At 71.9% G+C, this 14,663-nt stretch overlaps 2 protein-coding genes across 2 annotated transcripts; both read left to right on the top strand.

Annotated features, from left to right (window-relative positions):
* Positions 1-11,400: 11,400 nt before the first annotated feature.
* Positions 11,401-12,657, top strand: JUND (JunD proto-oncogene, AP-1 transcription factor subunit). Its single transcript, XM_090026988.1, has one exon. The coding sequence runs from the start codon at positions 11,524-11,526 to the stop codon at positions 12,502-12,504; it is 981 nt and encodes a 326-aa protein (XP_089883114.1). The 5' UTR covers positions 11,401-11,523; the 3' UTR covers positions 12,505-12,657.
* A 105-nt stretch (positions 12,658-12,762) lies between these two features.
* LOC149853048 (uncharacterized) lies at positions 12,763-14,630 on the top strand. Its single transcript, XM_090027900.1, has 3 exons — positions 12,763-13,183; positions 13,288-13,968; positions 14,497-14,630. The coding sequence occupies exons 1-3, from the start codon at positions 12,763-12,765 to the stop codon at positions 14,589-14,591; spliced, it is 1,197 nt and encodes a 398-aa protein (XP_089884026.1). The 3' UTR covers positions 14,592-14,630.
* The last annotated feature ends 33 nt before the right edge of the window (positions 14,631-14,663 follow it).

The raw sequence follows: 14,663 nt of genomic DNA, 5'->3' as shown, positions 1-14,663 counted from the left end.
CCAGTCCAGGCGGTTTCCTTTGTAGAGACTTTTTAACTCTCACCTGCTCCCATGCCTCTGTAACTGGGAAGGTCTCTGCCGTGGCCAGGGCTGGGCCACAGGCTGGGGAGGAGCCACTTGGGGTTTGTGATGAAAACAACCCTGACACTGTTGATTTCCCCCATTCTCTGACACTGGCACATCAGTCCCTGTGTGTGATGGGACCTCAGGGCAGCCTGGCATATGGTACCAAGAAGCCTGCGTGTTCATGGGTAAACTGTGCTTTCTCTCTTCGGGGCATACCTGCATTGAAGCTGAATGGGCCCCTGCCCCACACACAGGTGCTACTCTTGAGAGGACACCTGGGTGTCTCTGCTAGGGGTTGGATTAGATTCCTTGAGGTTCAGATTTGCTGGGAAATGTTCCTTTTGTGAAAGGTCTGACATGCTAAGATCCTTCATCTTCAGACTCTTCTTTGAAGGAGAGGGGGTGTCTTTGAGGCCTGTCTGGAGTCCCTACAGTAGAACTGATGCATCCCAAGCTGCATGTCTGGTGCCCCGTACAGAGTAACAGCGTGATGGAGTCCAGCCCCTCTGCCTGCAACTGCCGAGATCCCGGGTTTCCTGCTGGATGCGCTGACCAGGAAGGTAGTATCTGGTACTACCAAGGTCAGGGCACCTCCTTTCAGTGGTGTTGGCCGCCTGTCCCGAGCGAGAGCAGGTGTCAAGCACAGCGCTTGCATGTGGCCCCAGTGCTTGGGGAGGAGTGCAGTGCGCTGGTGCTTACCTGCAGCAAGCGCCACCTCGCCCTCCCGTACCAGGGCTGGGCATGGCCGCCTGGGCAGCTTCACACCTGCACTGGTCTCACGCAGGAGATGGTGCTGGGGCTGTGGCCTCTCCTGCCTGCCTCTGGTCAGCCTGGCCCGTGCATTTGCTGGGTGCTTGCAGTGACACACAGGGGACTTAAGTCTGGCCAAGGGTCCTCGCAACAGAGGGGAGTGGGTGCTGGCTCCCACCTGCCCCACAACGGGAATTCAAAGTGAGTGTCACTAAGGGGCATCGCCCAAGCACAAGCTGGGCTGTATGTCGGTCTCTTCCCCTTCATCCGCCCAAGCCCCTGGCTCCAGCCAGGAGAAACCTCATGCGCTGCAGCTGCTCTGGCAGAGGAACAGCCACTGTTGAGGGCGGGGAGGGGCGGGAATGGGGGCCAGCCCAGCTGCCCTGGCTCTCGGGAAGGCTGCAGATGCCCATGCCCCTCCCTCAGCTTGGCCCTGCCCCAGCACTGTCCGGCTCCTTGGGAGAGTTGGGGCCTGCTGCCCTCACGCTTTCTTGGGCCTGTCTTTCCCTGCGCAGCCACCCCGTGTGCTTGCCTGCCTGCCGCTGTGGTGGTGCTGGTGGACGGAGTCCGTTGTCCGGGGCCAGGAGGTTCAGTGGAGCAGGAGATGATCCCTCTTGTCGCTCCTCGGCTGCCCGGCAGCAGCTGAACAGCCTCACCCCACAGCTAATGGCTTCGTTGCACCTGCGTGTCCCAGGGCATCCAGTTCCAGGTCTGTCCTGTCCCGTTTTCCCTCCATCACACAAAGTCGTTCTCTCCCATGGGAGCAGTTTGATGCCAGCGCAGCAGGGACACCCTGCCTCTGGCAGTGGCACAGCCCTCCGGGGCCAGCTGCAGCTCCAGCATGTGACGTCTAGCTGCAGCTCTACTGAGCTGTGCCCAGGCCAGCTCCCCGTGCGGTTGGTGCTAGCCCTGCCCATGCGATGGGTACATGCAAGGGCCCAGGGCAGCGGAGGGCTGGCAGGGATGCTGAGGGCAGCAAGTGGTAGCAGGCTGTAGGCCCCGGGAGGGTGCACAGCAGCTCCCCTGCCCCAGAGCAGGCTTCTGCCATGGCCTCCCCTGGGCTGTCACAGCTGCTGTTCTCCCCCCCACAGCTGGCTCCCTTCTCCCCACCCTGGCAGTGTCCTGCAGTCTCCTCCCCTCTCCGCAGCAGTCCCTGCCTGAACATGCAGCCCTGGGTCCTCCGGGGCTGAGGCTGCGCCAGGCAGGCGCTCCCTGCAGAGCCCTTGTTTTGCAGGGCGCGGGCAGCACCGTGGCCCCGGCCCAGCCGTGACTCATAATTTCTGTGCCTGCGTCTGGGAGGCAGCACCGGAATAGTTACACGCGGAGCTGGGGACGTGAGGGAGTGGCTGCAGAAATACTTCAGGCCTGTGCTAAGCCACTAAAAATACACGCCCGGCCCTTCTGCTCCCCGGGCTGGGGGGGCTGGGGGTCCCTCCTCTGCAGGGCACTGCCAACCCTGCGAGCAGGTTCTTCTGGCAGAAGCGCCAAGCCCTGAGCACGGGCTCCTGCACGGCGAGGGCTGAGCTGCAGCTTCCCCGGGGGCTCGGCAGCTGTTGGGTGCCTGTCCTCGCTCTTCCTCAGCGGCGTCCTGGGGCTGGTGTCCAGGGCACAGTCCCATGCGTGCCCTAACTTGGGGGAGCCCTGTGCCAGCTGTGTTCAGACCTGGCTCCTTCCCTCTGCTCAGCCCAGGGCCTCGCCCCTGGCAGCTGCAAGCTGGCCAAGCCAAAGGAGGATGCTGTGGTGCCATGCAGGCAGGTCCCCTTCGCTCTTAGGACCAGGAGCACTGGTCTGGCTCCCCAGGCTTTGTTCCCATTGAAGCCCCAGCACGAGTCCGGCCAGGGTGCGGCTCTGCTTCCTAGAGGCCGAGCAGCGGCACGGGAAAGTTGGCACCTGCTGGCCTCTCCCCACGGTAGGCCTCGGCAAGGCTGCGCCTGGCGCAGCGGGGAGGAGCTGGGAGCCGGCCAGGGCAGTGCCCCGCCGCGGCGGCGTCCGTGCAGCGTCAGAATTCCTCTCCAGCGACAACACGACAAATATAGCAGCAGGTGGGGGGAGAAGTGGTGACTCAGGGGGCGCGGGGCCGCTCCGACCTGCTCGCCGGCTCTGGGAGTAGCAGCTGCAGCACGAGCTGTGGGGTGCTCCCAGCGTGGCCGCAACAGCCGGGGTGCTGCTCTCGTCGTGGGGCACAAAGCCCTTCTTCCGAGCACCCGGGTCTCGCCCGCCGGGGCCTGTGGGGCTATGGGAGCAGTTGCCGTGTGGTCCCAGCTGGAGAGGGCAGCTGCTGGACCTGGGCTTGCGCTTGGTCTGCATGCCGGGCTGCTCTGTGCCCAGCAGGCCGTGGCAGGGGTTTGCCCCAGAGCTGGGGCAAGTGCAGGTCGGCCCAAGGCTGCAGGGAGCCACAGCCTGGCAGGGACTGCAGCACCCCCAGGGATGCTCCAGGATCTGGTCCCAGCGGGGCTGGGGGCGAGGTGCTGGCGGCAGAGGGGCGGACGTCCCTATGGCCGAAGCCCCTCGTGGGGGCGCAGGGCCCCACCAGCCCTGGCTGCTGGGGAAACGCAGGCTCGCCAGGCGCCTCCCTGCCCTTTGCAGAACCTGGTTGCCATGGCCACGGCAGCTCAAGGTTAGCTGGGACCGCCCCCGCTAATTAGCCCCGGCTGCTGCCTGGGTCCCCACGGCGGCGTGGGTGGGGAGCAGGGCCTGCTAGCCGCGCCCGTGGGGCCCAGCATGGGGTGGGCTCTGCAACCCATTACAGCCCCTGTGGCCAAGATGTTTCTCATTTAGGCGGGGGGCCGTGGGGGTGCTCCCCTGGTGCAGGGCTGGGCCGGGCGTCGCAGGCAGCCACGCGCGTGGGCTCTGCCCCCATGTAGGGAGCTCCCCAGACTCGGCCGAGTTGTCCCGGCGGGTGGGAGCAGGCCCGGGGCTGAGCCGCGGGGCCATGCGGCGTTGCTGCCCGGAGTCCTGTCGCCGGGGGCCCAAGCTCAGCGAGCTCCCGGCTGCCGGCCCCAGCGCGACGCCCCTCGCTCGGCTGCCGGGGCCAGGCTGGGCAGGCAGGGATTTTCCATGGCCTAGTGCGGGGCGTGTGCAGCCAGGAGCGTGCAGCCAGCGGCCTGCGCCATTCGGCCCTGCATCCACCCAGTCCCTGGACGGCGCTCGCCAGGACCGGCTGCCAGGCCGGCGGGGGGAGAGGCTGCAGCTCGGCCTCCGGATGGAAAGCAGCGACTTGCGCTTGCATGCGGCCGGTGGGGCGGGCTCCGATCCTGCCGCCCACCCCGCACAGGGGGCTCGGCCCCGCACCCAGCGCGGCGCCCAGGGCTGCTCCGGCCTGGCTCGGGCCTGGAGCGGTACCCGGCACAGGGCCCCGGCGTGGCATCACGGGGCGGGTGATGTCAGCGTTGCCATGGCGCCGGCGAAGCTGGCTGCATCCGGCACGGCTGCCGCGCTCCCCGCACGCAAACCCGCCTGTGGGAGATGCTTATTTTTAACATCTTCCTCCTACGACAGTGGCAAGATAGATTTCCCCTGCTCTGCCCAGCCCCGGTGTCCACCCAGACACCCCGCAGCGGAAGACCCTGGGTTGCAGCAGGCACCCCCACCGGCATCCATCGCCGGGGCGCAGGCGGCCTGGCTTGCACCCCCGGGTCAGCCCTGGCACGCTCTCCCCAGGGCCTGGCTCCCGCCCCCTCCCTCAGCGGGTGGGGGGGCGGGGGCTGCCCCATTCCCCCTCCAGCCCCGGGCTGCAGGGAGAGGGCCTCAGCTGGACGCGGCTGCCTCGCACAGCTGCTTCCCATCACTGCTGGGCTCTGGGCTCAGCTGCAGCCATCTGGCCGGCCCCAGGGAGCTGGATCCAGCCCCTGGCGCGCGGCAGGGGATGCTGCAGCCCTCAGGTACCGGGTCCTGGTACAGGCTGCCCCCACGCCGTTGTCCCGGGCCGGGGGAAGAGCTGCCCCCAGCCCCGCTGGGCTGCAAGGCCTGGGCAGCAGCCACCACGGCCAGGCCCTGGCGCAGCGGCCCACGGGGTGCTGGTGGGGAGGGGGCCGGCAGCGCCGCGCCCCGCGGGACATGAGCTCACCGGGCCGGGCCTGCAGCTGGCGGGCGGGGGCCGGGCCGCGGGCCCAGCGCTCGGGCGGGGGGCTCCCCGCACGCTGCCGCGGAAGAGCAGCACGCGATGCAGTGTCTTGGGCGGGGGAGGAGGAAATGGCAGCTGGGGCTCCCGTGGGGGCTGTGCCTGCCCCGGGCAAGCAGTCCCTGGCTCCCTCCCTCCGGGCCTGGTGCTCCCTGGCTTGCAGAGGCAGTGCTCTGGCTCAGGCGCTGGGTGCCTGGGAAGCTCCCCTGCCCCTGCAGCCTCCCTCTGTGCCCGGGCAGGCGCCCAGCCCGGGCTCCGGGACCCTTCCCCCAGACAGCGAGGCCCTGCTGGGCTCCGGCCTGGGACCACTCTGGGGTTGCCCCAATTGCTGCACCGCTAACTGGAACGGCTTCATTGCCATGGCCCTCGGGGCACCGAGCCCCGGGGCACCGACTTCAAGGCCCCTCCGCAGTCCCCTGGCCCCGAACGCCCTCCCGGCCCCGTGAGCTCCGTGTTACTAAATCCGAGCTGCGCAGTCATCTCCCCGGCAGCTGCTGCTGCTTCTCAGGGCTCCTGGCCGCAGTGGCACTAGCGGCACCTCCACGCCGCGCAGCTCGGGCACGCGTCGCCCGCCGGCTGGGGGGTGCCCCCGGGGAGGGGGTGCTCAGAATAAGGCAGGGCCCTGGGCTGCGGTCGCTCCCCGGCAGCGGCTGTGGGAGCTGCAGAGGCAGCACCTGCGCCCAGGAGGCAATGGGCCCGGGGCCTGGCCCTGGCCCCCTTGCACCAGCCCCTGTCCTGGCGCCCCCGCCCCATCCAGCACAGGCTCCTCCCTGCGCGGGTCCCCGAGCCTGCAGCCCACAAGAACGATCTGCTGCTCTTCAAAACAGGAAGCTGCCTCTGCTGATGGGGGCGGGAGGGGCTCCCGGCTGGGCTGCCTCGCGCTGGGGAGCTGCCGACACCCCCCTGCTTCCCGGCCGCGCGGGCTGCCCCGCGCCGTGCCCCCGCGGAGCTGGGCCTCGGTCCTGGCTGCGGGGCCCCTGCGCCGCGATGCGGGCTGGGTCCAGTGCAGATCCTCCCTAGGGGCTGGGGCCCAGACCGCCCGGCATCTCCCCAGCTCTGCTCCGGCACATGGGGCCTGCTGAGCTGCAGGCCCGAGTGCCGCGCGGAGGGCCCCGACGTGGGCTCTGGCCGAGGTCAGGGTGACTGGGGGCTCCGGGTGCCGTGCTCTCTCTCTGTACCAGATCTCTGGGGCTTTGAGGGAGCAAGAGCTCATTGCCAGGCCAGGGGTGCCCTCCCTGTCCCCGCTGCGCTGGCCCCCTTCCCTGCCATCGTCCCCCAGTCCCAGTCTGCTCCTTGTGACTCGCCGGCAGGGTCTGTGCCAGGGAGCAGGGGGCCCCCGGCCGGGCGGCAGGGATGGGGACCGATGCGCTGTGCTGGGCAGAGAGGAAACCTTGGCAGCTCCAGCGCTACGCCCTGCGCTTGGCTGGCCCCGGTGCCGACCCGGCTGGGCTACCCCAGGAAGCAGATCTCGGGCCCAGAATCACAGAAGTTGGGCCGGGAGGGACGCTGTAGATCTGCAAGTCTGCCTCCCCGCCTGGGCAGGAGAAAAACTGGGCTCAATTGACTCCAGCCAGGTAGGCATCCAGCCTCCTCTTAAAGCCCCCCAGGGCAGGAGCCAGCACCACTTCCCTTGGGAGCTGGTTCCAGGCCCCAGCCGCCCTGACCATGAAGCAGTTCTTGCGGATGTTCAATCTAAACCTCCTCTCCAACAACCCGTGGCACTTGTTCCTTGTTATGCACACAGTGCTGCCCTGGGGACCGTGTGGTGCTCTCCCTACCCGGGGAGCCCTGGCCCAGCTGAGCTGGCACGTGTGGGCTCCTGGGTAAGCCAAGGAGCTCTCCCCTTTTCTCCAGGGCCACTGCGCTGCGGAGGGGCTGGAGCACAGGCAGGAGGCAAAGGGGAGTGCCCCGATCTCCCCCCCGGTGCACGGGGACGGGGCCTGGCTTGGGCCGAGGGCAGAGCTGCCACCGTCTGCGGGGCCTGCACCGAGCTGCCTCCTGCCACTCCCAGATGAGCCTGCCTGTGGCACTGCGAGAGCCGCGGGGCAGCCACCCCCTTCCTGCCCCCACGTCCTCCCCCAGCCCAGCCCGGGGTTCCCAGCTCCACCTGCCGTCAGTTGGAGCCAGGCCCAGCCCTGCACACGTGCCCCCAGGTCTGCTGTGCAGTGGCTGCCGTGACCGGCCTCCCCCCGCTCTGCAGCTCACGGGATCCGGGCCCCGGCCACAACGTGGAACCAGGAAACTTGGTTTGGATGTTTCCCCTTTCAGCTTCCTTTCCAGGAGAGGCCGCATGGGGCTCGCCAGCCGGGCATGCAAGCTGGGGTGTGGGTACACACGCCTGTTTGCCTCTGCGCACACGTTTGTTAACATGCCCACCCGCCTTCCTGCCTGCGTGCGGGTGCGGGTGCGGGTGCGGGGTGGGTGTCTCCGTGGAAGTCCCTGCTCCACCCTGGCTGCGGCTTGCTTGCTCTTCCCGTGGGCCGTGGGACCGGGCTCACGCCCTTGCAGAGCAGCACTGCGGGCTCCCCTCCCTTGCCGCTTGCCAGGGCCGGAGCCGCCCGGCTCAGACTCGCTGGCATCGAGGCTGCCAGGCGAAGGGGGGGCAGAGACCTTGGCCACGGGCGAGGCCGCGCCAGCCGCCGGACCCCTTCGCGCCTGGCTCGGGCCTGTGGCCGAGTGGGGGTTTATGCACAGCAGCTGCACCCGCCCCCCACCGCAGCCGGCTGCAGGCGAGCGGGGCCTTGGCGTCACTGCTGACGCGGATCCACCCCCTCAGCCGCCTGCAGGGCTGTGACGCAGTGTACGCTGCTTTAACTCCTTCCCTGCTGCCGTGCTGTGCAGTGCAGTGCAAGGCCAGGCAGGCCCCCTCCAGGCACGAGGGGCCACGGACTGGGGCGGAGGCAGAGCGTTGGAGGCCCCAGGATTAGGGCACCCCCCGCGCCAAGCACTGCTCGCTGCACAGGGGCTCCCTCTGCCCCAGGTCACAGAAGACCTGGCCGGGCTGCCCGGTGCAGCACCAGGGTCTGCTGCATGAACCTGTGCCCCCCAGCTGGGCTCGCACCCCCGCGGTCCCAGGCTCCTGACCCACAGGGCGGCTGGTGGGAGCCGGGCGCTGGGGCCAGCTCCTCAGCCTGGCGAGGTGGTGGAGCCTCCATCCTCGCAGGGTGGCAGAGCCGGACACGGGGAGGCAGGGGGGACGGCGGGCTGCCCAGTGCAGGCGGCTAGGCGAGGTGTGGCATGCCCTGCTGCCAGCCCGGCTGTTTGCAGCCAGGCCCAGGCGGTGTCAGCTCGGTTCCTGCTCACTGCCCGGGCAGGAGCTTGGCTTGCGCTGTCTGGCCCTGGGATCGGGCACGACTGCTGTCCAGCGCCGCTTTCTGCGAGAGCGGCCCATGGGTGAGGCAGCTCCTGCTGCCCGTGGCACAGCCGGTGCACAGGGCAGCCCCCAGCCCCATCCCCAGCGGGCTCCTGTCCAGGGCTGGCAGCACGGTGCCGAGGTTGTGCCCACATGCAGCGGGCAGGGCAGCTCTGCCAGGGTTTTGGGGCTGGGGGCAGAGGTGGGGAATGGCCAGGTCCCACCCGCGGCACCGTGGCACCCTCGCACCCCTGCGCCGCGCACGGCTGGGAGCAGACACGCGGGTCACGCTGGCTCTCCCTGCAAAACAGGAAGCGTTGCCTGGAGCCGGCGGGGAGCAGGGGCGGGGGGTGAGGGCGGTGTTTCTGTTTCCCCCAGGGCAGCCCCTCCCTCCAGCCAGCCTGCAGGCACTGCCTGCCCCTGCATCTGGGAGAGGCCTCGCAGGCAGGAAGGAGTTAAAGCACCCCCTCCCCATTCCCCAGCTCTGAGGCCCCCAGCCTGCCCTCGGGAGTGAGGGTGGGGAGGGGGCTAGAGCCAGGGTGGGTGGGCATGAGTCACGGCGAGTGTCAGCCCGGGCAGGCGGGCGGGGGAGCGGTGCCACCAGAAACCTGCTTCTCCCGGCTCTGGTGCCCCACGGTTCCTGGGCCTCGGTCTGCCGGGGACCGGCCTCGTGCTGCGGGCCCCGTGCAGCCAGCCCGCGCCTCGCAGGCCTGCGGCCCCCGGCGCAGCGCGGCGCCCGGGCTGAGGGCTCTGGGCAGGGGGTCGGCGGGTCCCCCAGGCAGGGCTGTGTCCCAGGCCCGCAGGAAGCTGGGCCGAGGGAACGGGGCCAGCCTGCCTGGCCCTTGCCCCGCACCCACGGGCATGGAGGGGGATCAGGCCGGGGTGGCAGCTGCCAGGATGCTCCCAGCTCAAGGGCCGGGGGCGGGCGCCTCGTGATCCTGCCCTGGGCTCTGCCTTCGGTTTGCCCCCTCCTGCAGCATCTCCTCCTGGGAGGGAAGCTCCCGCCTCCTGCCTTTGTCTCCCAGAGCAACCTCATCCCGCAGCATCTGCCTGGGCTTCGCCTCCAAGCTGGTCCGTCCCCCGGCTGCGCACGCCCCCGGGCTGCCCGCTGCCTCTGGGCTCCAGGCTAAGGGCGAGGGGATGCCCTTTCCTGGGGTTTCTCTGTGGAGCAGCTGCCGACTGGGGCAGGGAGGCCCCAGAGAGCAGCGCCCGGCCCTGCTCCACGCAGGGGTCCTCTGGGCCCCAGCAAAGCCTTTGGGGGTGCTGGCGGGTCACCCCCCGGCTGCTGGCCCCAAGGAGCTCTGCTGGGGCGTGGGAACAGGGGGAGAAGACACAGGACTGGGGGGTGGCAGGAAGGGGGACGCAGGCTGTGCTGCGGGTCAGAGCCGCGTCCCCTCCCGCCGCCCCTGCCCTGCATGCCACCCTGCTCCTCTCCCCTGGCTGCAGTCGTTCCCCCTGTTGAGCACTGCCCTCCCCCCCCAGGCAGGTCGAAGGCCACAGGGGCCTTGGGCCGGCCTGCCCCAGGACAGGCGGTGGGAGCTCCCCCGGGCCCCCCGCAGCGCGCTGGGGAAGTGTGATCCAGGGGCCCTGCGAGTGTCCGTCACCCGCCCGCAGAGGGGCCCGGTGCAGCGAGCGGCTGTGCTGGGCAGCCTGGGCGCAGCGTGGCGCCAGCCTGCAAGGATGCGGGGATACAACTGGCATCGAGACAGGTCACGGCCCACCCAGGCGGGGAATGAGCTGCCCTGCAGCTGATGCCGACGCCGGGCTCTCATCGTGTCACAGGGAGGGGAGAATCCCCCACTGTGGAGGCCTGGGAGCTCTTCCAGACCCTGGCTCTGCATGGCAGCGGGCACATCAGCTACCCTCTCCGTGCCTGTGGTGGTAGCATGCAAGCCAGGCCCCCAGAAGCCGGGAGACACGTGGAGGACCCCGCACGCAGAGCACTGCAACCCAGGCCCTGCCCTGCGCACGGGAGCTTGCTGCTCCTCACCGGGAGACGTGCCCGCTGCCTGGGCTGCTGGAAGCATCTTCGGGGAGGAAAAGCAGTCGGCCCATTGCACACAGCCTGGCCGCAGCTGGCTGCAGAGCCCCTCCCAGCTCGGCGCGTGCTCCAGGCACGCAGCGGGAAGGGCCTGGCTGTGTCCTGGAGACTGAGCCTCCTCCAAGGCTGCCCCGTAGCAGCAGCAGCAGTTTGCCCCCGCGGCCGCGAGCAAGGCTCTCTCCCTGGGCGGCCGCAGGGACACGGGTGGTAGAGGAGCCCAAGCCACGGAGGCAAGACAGACCCAGGGGCCGGGGGCAGTTTGCAGGCCGAGCGGCCTGGGGCAGCGGGCAGCCGTGCTGCGATGCCTGCAGGGCCCGGGCCCCGGTCCCGCCGGGAGGAGCAGGCGCTGCGCCACCGGCGGACGACGCGGCTGCCCAGCCCCGGCCCAGGGTGCCGCACGGCGCGCTTTGGGCGCACTCAGCCCCGCTTGGGCAAGATGCGGCTTGTTGTGGCCATGGGGGACGGGATCCCGGGCCAGCACCTGACCGGGAGAGGGCCCCCGCCCTGCCTGCCTGCCTGCCAGCCCTGGCTCGGCTTCATCCCCGAACTCGTTAGGCTTCATTTTTACTCCAGCCCCGACTGAGATTAACCCTTCCGCGGCTGGAGCCCAAGTGAGACAGACCCGGCCCCGCGACAGGGCCTGCGGCTGCGGGGTCTTGGAGCCGGGCCGCGGGGGCTGCAGACCAGAGCCAGCCTGGGCCGGGGGCTGCGGTGGGAGCCCGGCTCCTCCGCTGCGGGGCCCGTGCCGGCGGCAGCGTGCGGGGCCGTGCCAGGCCCGCGGCAGCTCCCGCCGTGCCCATAAATATCCCCCGGCCGGGCCCGCGGGGCAAACACCACGTGAGCCCTCCCCCTCCCCCTCCCCTATGACGTCAACCCAGGAGGCCCCGCGCTGTTGCCGTTTACCAGCCCGGTCTCCCCGGCGACAGCGCGGCCAGGAGGGGGCGTGGCGAGCAGGCCCCGCCCCCATGCAAATGAGCCCTCGGAGGACGTCATCTGCAGCCAATGGCGGCTGCGCGCGGTGAGCTCATCGGGCTGGCGCTGGGGATTTAAGGGCTCGGCTCGGCCGCGGCGCCCGAGACGCGCGTGTGCGTGGGGAGCGGGCGGAGGAGCGGCGAGCTTCCCGCCGGCCCGGCCCGGCCCGTGCGTCCCCCGCGCCGCCCCCGGGCTGCCCCCGCCGCCGGGCGGGGGAGGAGGATGGAAACACCCTTCTACCATGACGATGTGTTGAGCGCGCTCGGCAGCGGCTTCGCCCCGGCCGCCGGCGGCAGCAGCAGCGGCCTCCTCCCGCCCTTCCCCGGCGGCAGCATGAAGAAGGACGCGCTGGGCCTGGCGCTCGGCGACCTGAAGGCGCCCGGCGGCGCCGGCCCCGCGCACCCGCACGCGCACCCGCACCCGCACGCGCGGGCCGAGGCGGCGGGCGGCAGCGCCGAGGCGCCCGCGCTGCTGGGCTCGCCCGAGCTGGGGCTGCTCAAGCTGGCGTCGCCCGAGCTGGAGCGGCTCATCATCCAGTCCAACGGGCTGGTGACCACCACGCCGACCAGCGGGCAGTTCCTCTACCCCAAGGCGGCGGCCAGCGAGGAGCAGGAGTTCGCCGAGGGCTTCGTCAAGGCGCTCGAGGACCTGCACAAGCAGAACCAGCTGGGCCCCGCGGCCGGGCCCGGCGCCGCCGCCGACCTGCCCGCCGCCAGCCTGGCGCCCGCGCCGCCGCCGCCGCCCGAGCCGCCGGTCTACGCCAACCTGAGCACCTACCCCGGCCCCGCCGGCACCTACGCCCCCGAGCCCGTGCCCTACCTGGCGCCGGGCCCCGCCGCGCAGCACCCGCGCCTGCAGCCGCCGCCGCTCAAGGACGAGCCGCAGACCGTGCCCGAGGCGCCCAGCTTCGGCGAGAGCCCGCCGCTCTCGCCCATCGACATGGACACGCAGGAGCGCATCAAGGCGGAGCGCAAGCGGCTGCGGAACCGCATCGCCGCCTCCAAGTGCCGCAAGAGGAAGCTGGAGCGCATCTCGCGGCTGGAGGAGAAGGTGAAGAGCCTCAAGAGCCAGAACACGGAGCTCGCCTCCACCGCCAACCTGCTGCGCGAGCAGGTGGCGCAGCTCAAGCAGAAGGTGCTGAGCCACGTCAACAGCGGCTGCCAGCTCCTGCCGCAGCCGCAGCACCAGGTGCCGGCCTACTGAGCCCGCGCCGCGCCGCGCCCGGCCCCGGGACTCTGCCGCGCCGGGCCGGACTCCTCCTCCTCCGCTCTATTTATGTCCGTGCGGGCCCGCGCCCCGCGCCTTTGTTCTCCGCACATTCCAGCGCGGCCCGTGCAGTAAAGCGCCGTGCCCGGACCTGTGTGTGCCTCTGCTTCTCCGCGCGCGGGGGCCGGGCCGGGCCGGGCCGGGGGGGCGCGGGGGGGCCGGGTTCGGCCGCGGCGGAAGCGACGGAGACAGAAAATGGAAGCTCCGGCCTCGCTTCCCTTCTGGGAAACCCCGAGCGAGCCGGAACTGGCGGCGCGGCGCGGCGCGGCGGGCCCTCCCCGAAAGCGGAACCGGCGGCCGGGCCCCGCTCCGCCCTGGAGCCGCAGCCGCGGCCCGCTCCTCCCCGCCGCCGCCGCCGCCGCCTGGGAGCCAGATGTGGAGCTGGAAGCGCCCCGCCCCCAGCGCGGCTCCCCACGGCCGGGCCGCTGGCACGAGCCCGGGGCTCCGGCGGGAGCCGAGCAGGGCCGCCCGCGACCTCCCGGCCTCCCCCGGAGGAGGCCGCGGGGCGGTGCTGCCCGGCGGGGGAGCACCTGTCCCGCCCCCGGCCCGCAGGTGGGAGCCGCCTGCCCGGGGCGGATGGAGCCGAGCCGGGCGCGGGGGGGCCTGGCTGCTGCGTGTGGGCCGCGCCGGGCCCAGCTGGGGCGGGTGGGGTCCGGCAGGCAGGCGGTGCGGGGGGCGCCTCAGTGCCCCGGGCGAGGGGAGGGGGCATCGCGGTCTGAGGGGGCGGGACTCGCGTGTGCCCCCGAGGGTCTGGAGCAGGCGTGGCGGGGGGCAGAGCGGCGTGGGGCCAGGTCCTCCCCGCGGCGTGGACAGACGGGGCCTGTGCCACGGTGCAGACCGGCCCCGGGTCCCGCGGGGAGGGGGGTCCCCGCCTGCGGCTGCTGCCCGTAGGGCCTGAGCGTCCCCGTCCCCTCCCTCCGGGGCACTGTTCCCTGGGCCGCGGGGCTGGGACCCCACGCGGGGCAGTGGGGGCGGGGCTCCCCGGAGCGGGGCCGGCCTGCCGCGTGGGGCGGGCAGCGGGGAGGGACGCGGCTGCCTTGGCCCCGGGCCCAGGCGCCGGCCCCGCCCGCCGGGCAAACAGGATCCGCGTTGCTGCGGGGACGGCCGGCGGGCGGAGCTTGCCCGGGAGCTTCCCCTCCCGCACCTGCAGGGAAGGCGGCGGGGCCCCCCGCGAGCGCCGACCCGCGCGGCCCCGGCCCCGGCCCCGGCCCCGGCCCCGGCCCGCCTGCCACGGGCAACGAAGCGGAGACGTCTCCGGCAGCGCCTGCGCTGAGCTCCGCAGCCAGCCCCGCTCCCTCCCGCACCGTCTCGGCCCCGAAATCCGCAACGTCCCTGGGCAACGCTACTGCCGCCGCCGCCGCCGCCGCGGGGCCGGCAGCAGCGCGAACGGCACCGGCCCGGGTGAGCCGCTGCGGGGGCGCGGTGCGGGGCCGGCTCCCGCTCGGGGACCCCTTTCAGTGCAGCTCAGCCCGGGGCCACCAGGTGGCGCCGCCGCCCCACCACGGGCCCGGTGCGGGGGGACCTCGGGAGGTACCAGCCTCCCAGCTCGGGGGCCGGCGGGGGTCCCGCTGGCTCCACGGCCGGCTCGCAGCCTCGGGGGGCCGCCCCCCGCCGTGCCCGGCCCCCCGAGCGTCTCGGGGCTGGCGGAAGGGGAAGAAGAGGCCGGGCGGGCCCCGAGCGCTCCTCGGGGGGGGGAGCTGGGGGGCCTCTGAGCCGTGTCCCCCCGCAGCGGAGCCGTGCCTGTCCCGGAGCCCGGGGCTGGCGGCCGTGATCTGCCCCTTCGTCTCCGCCCTGGCCATCGCCGCTGCCCCGCCGAGCCCGCCTTCCAGCGCCTGGACCGGGTGCCCCCGGGGCGTGGCCGGCGGGGCGGGGGCAGCCCGGGTCGCGGCCGGCTCCGGGCTCAGGCTCCGCCTTGCTTTCTCCCCGCAGGGGCCCGTGGCCGAGGACTCGCCCTTCGCTCGCTGCCCCCGCAAGTGGCGGTGCCGCGGGCCAGGCCCGCCGTCCGCCCGCGCCGGTTGCGGTGAATAAAGAGGCTGGGAGGAAGCTCCTCGTGCCTGCGCCTTGCCTCGGCCCCTCGGCGCGGCTTGCAGCGCACA

This window comes from Crocodylus siamensis, chromosome 14 (genome assembly GCF_052110815.1).
Source record: "Crocodylus siamensis isolate JL-2025a chromosome 14, ASM5211081v1, whole genome shotgun sequence".
Lineage (NCBI taxonomy): Eukaryota > Metazoa > Chordata > Crocodylia > Crocodylidae > Crocodylus > Crocodylus siamensis.
Note: the sequence above shows the minus strand (reverse complement) of the source record. Positions and strands in the feature narration are given on the sequence as shown.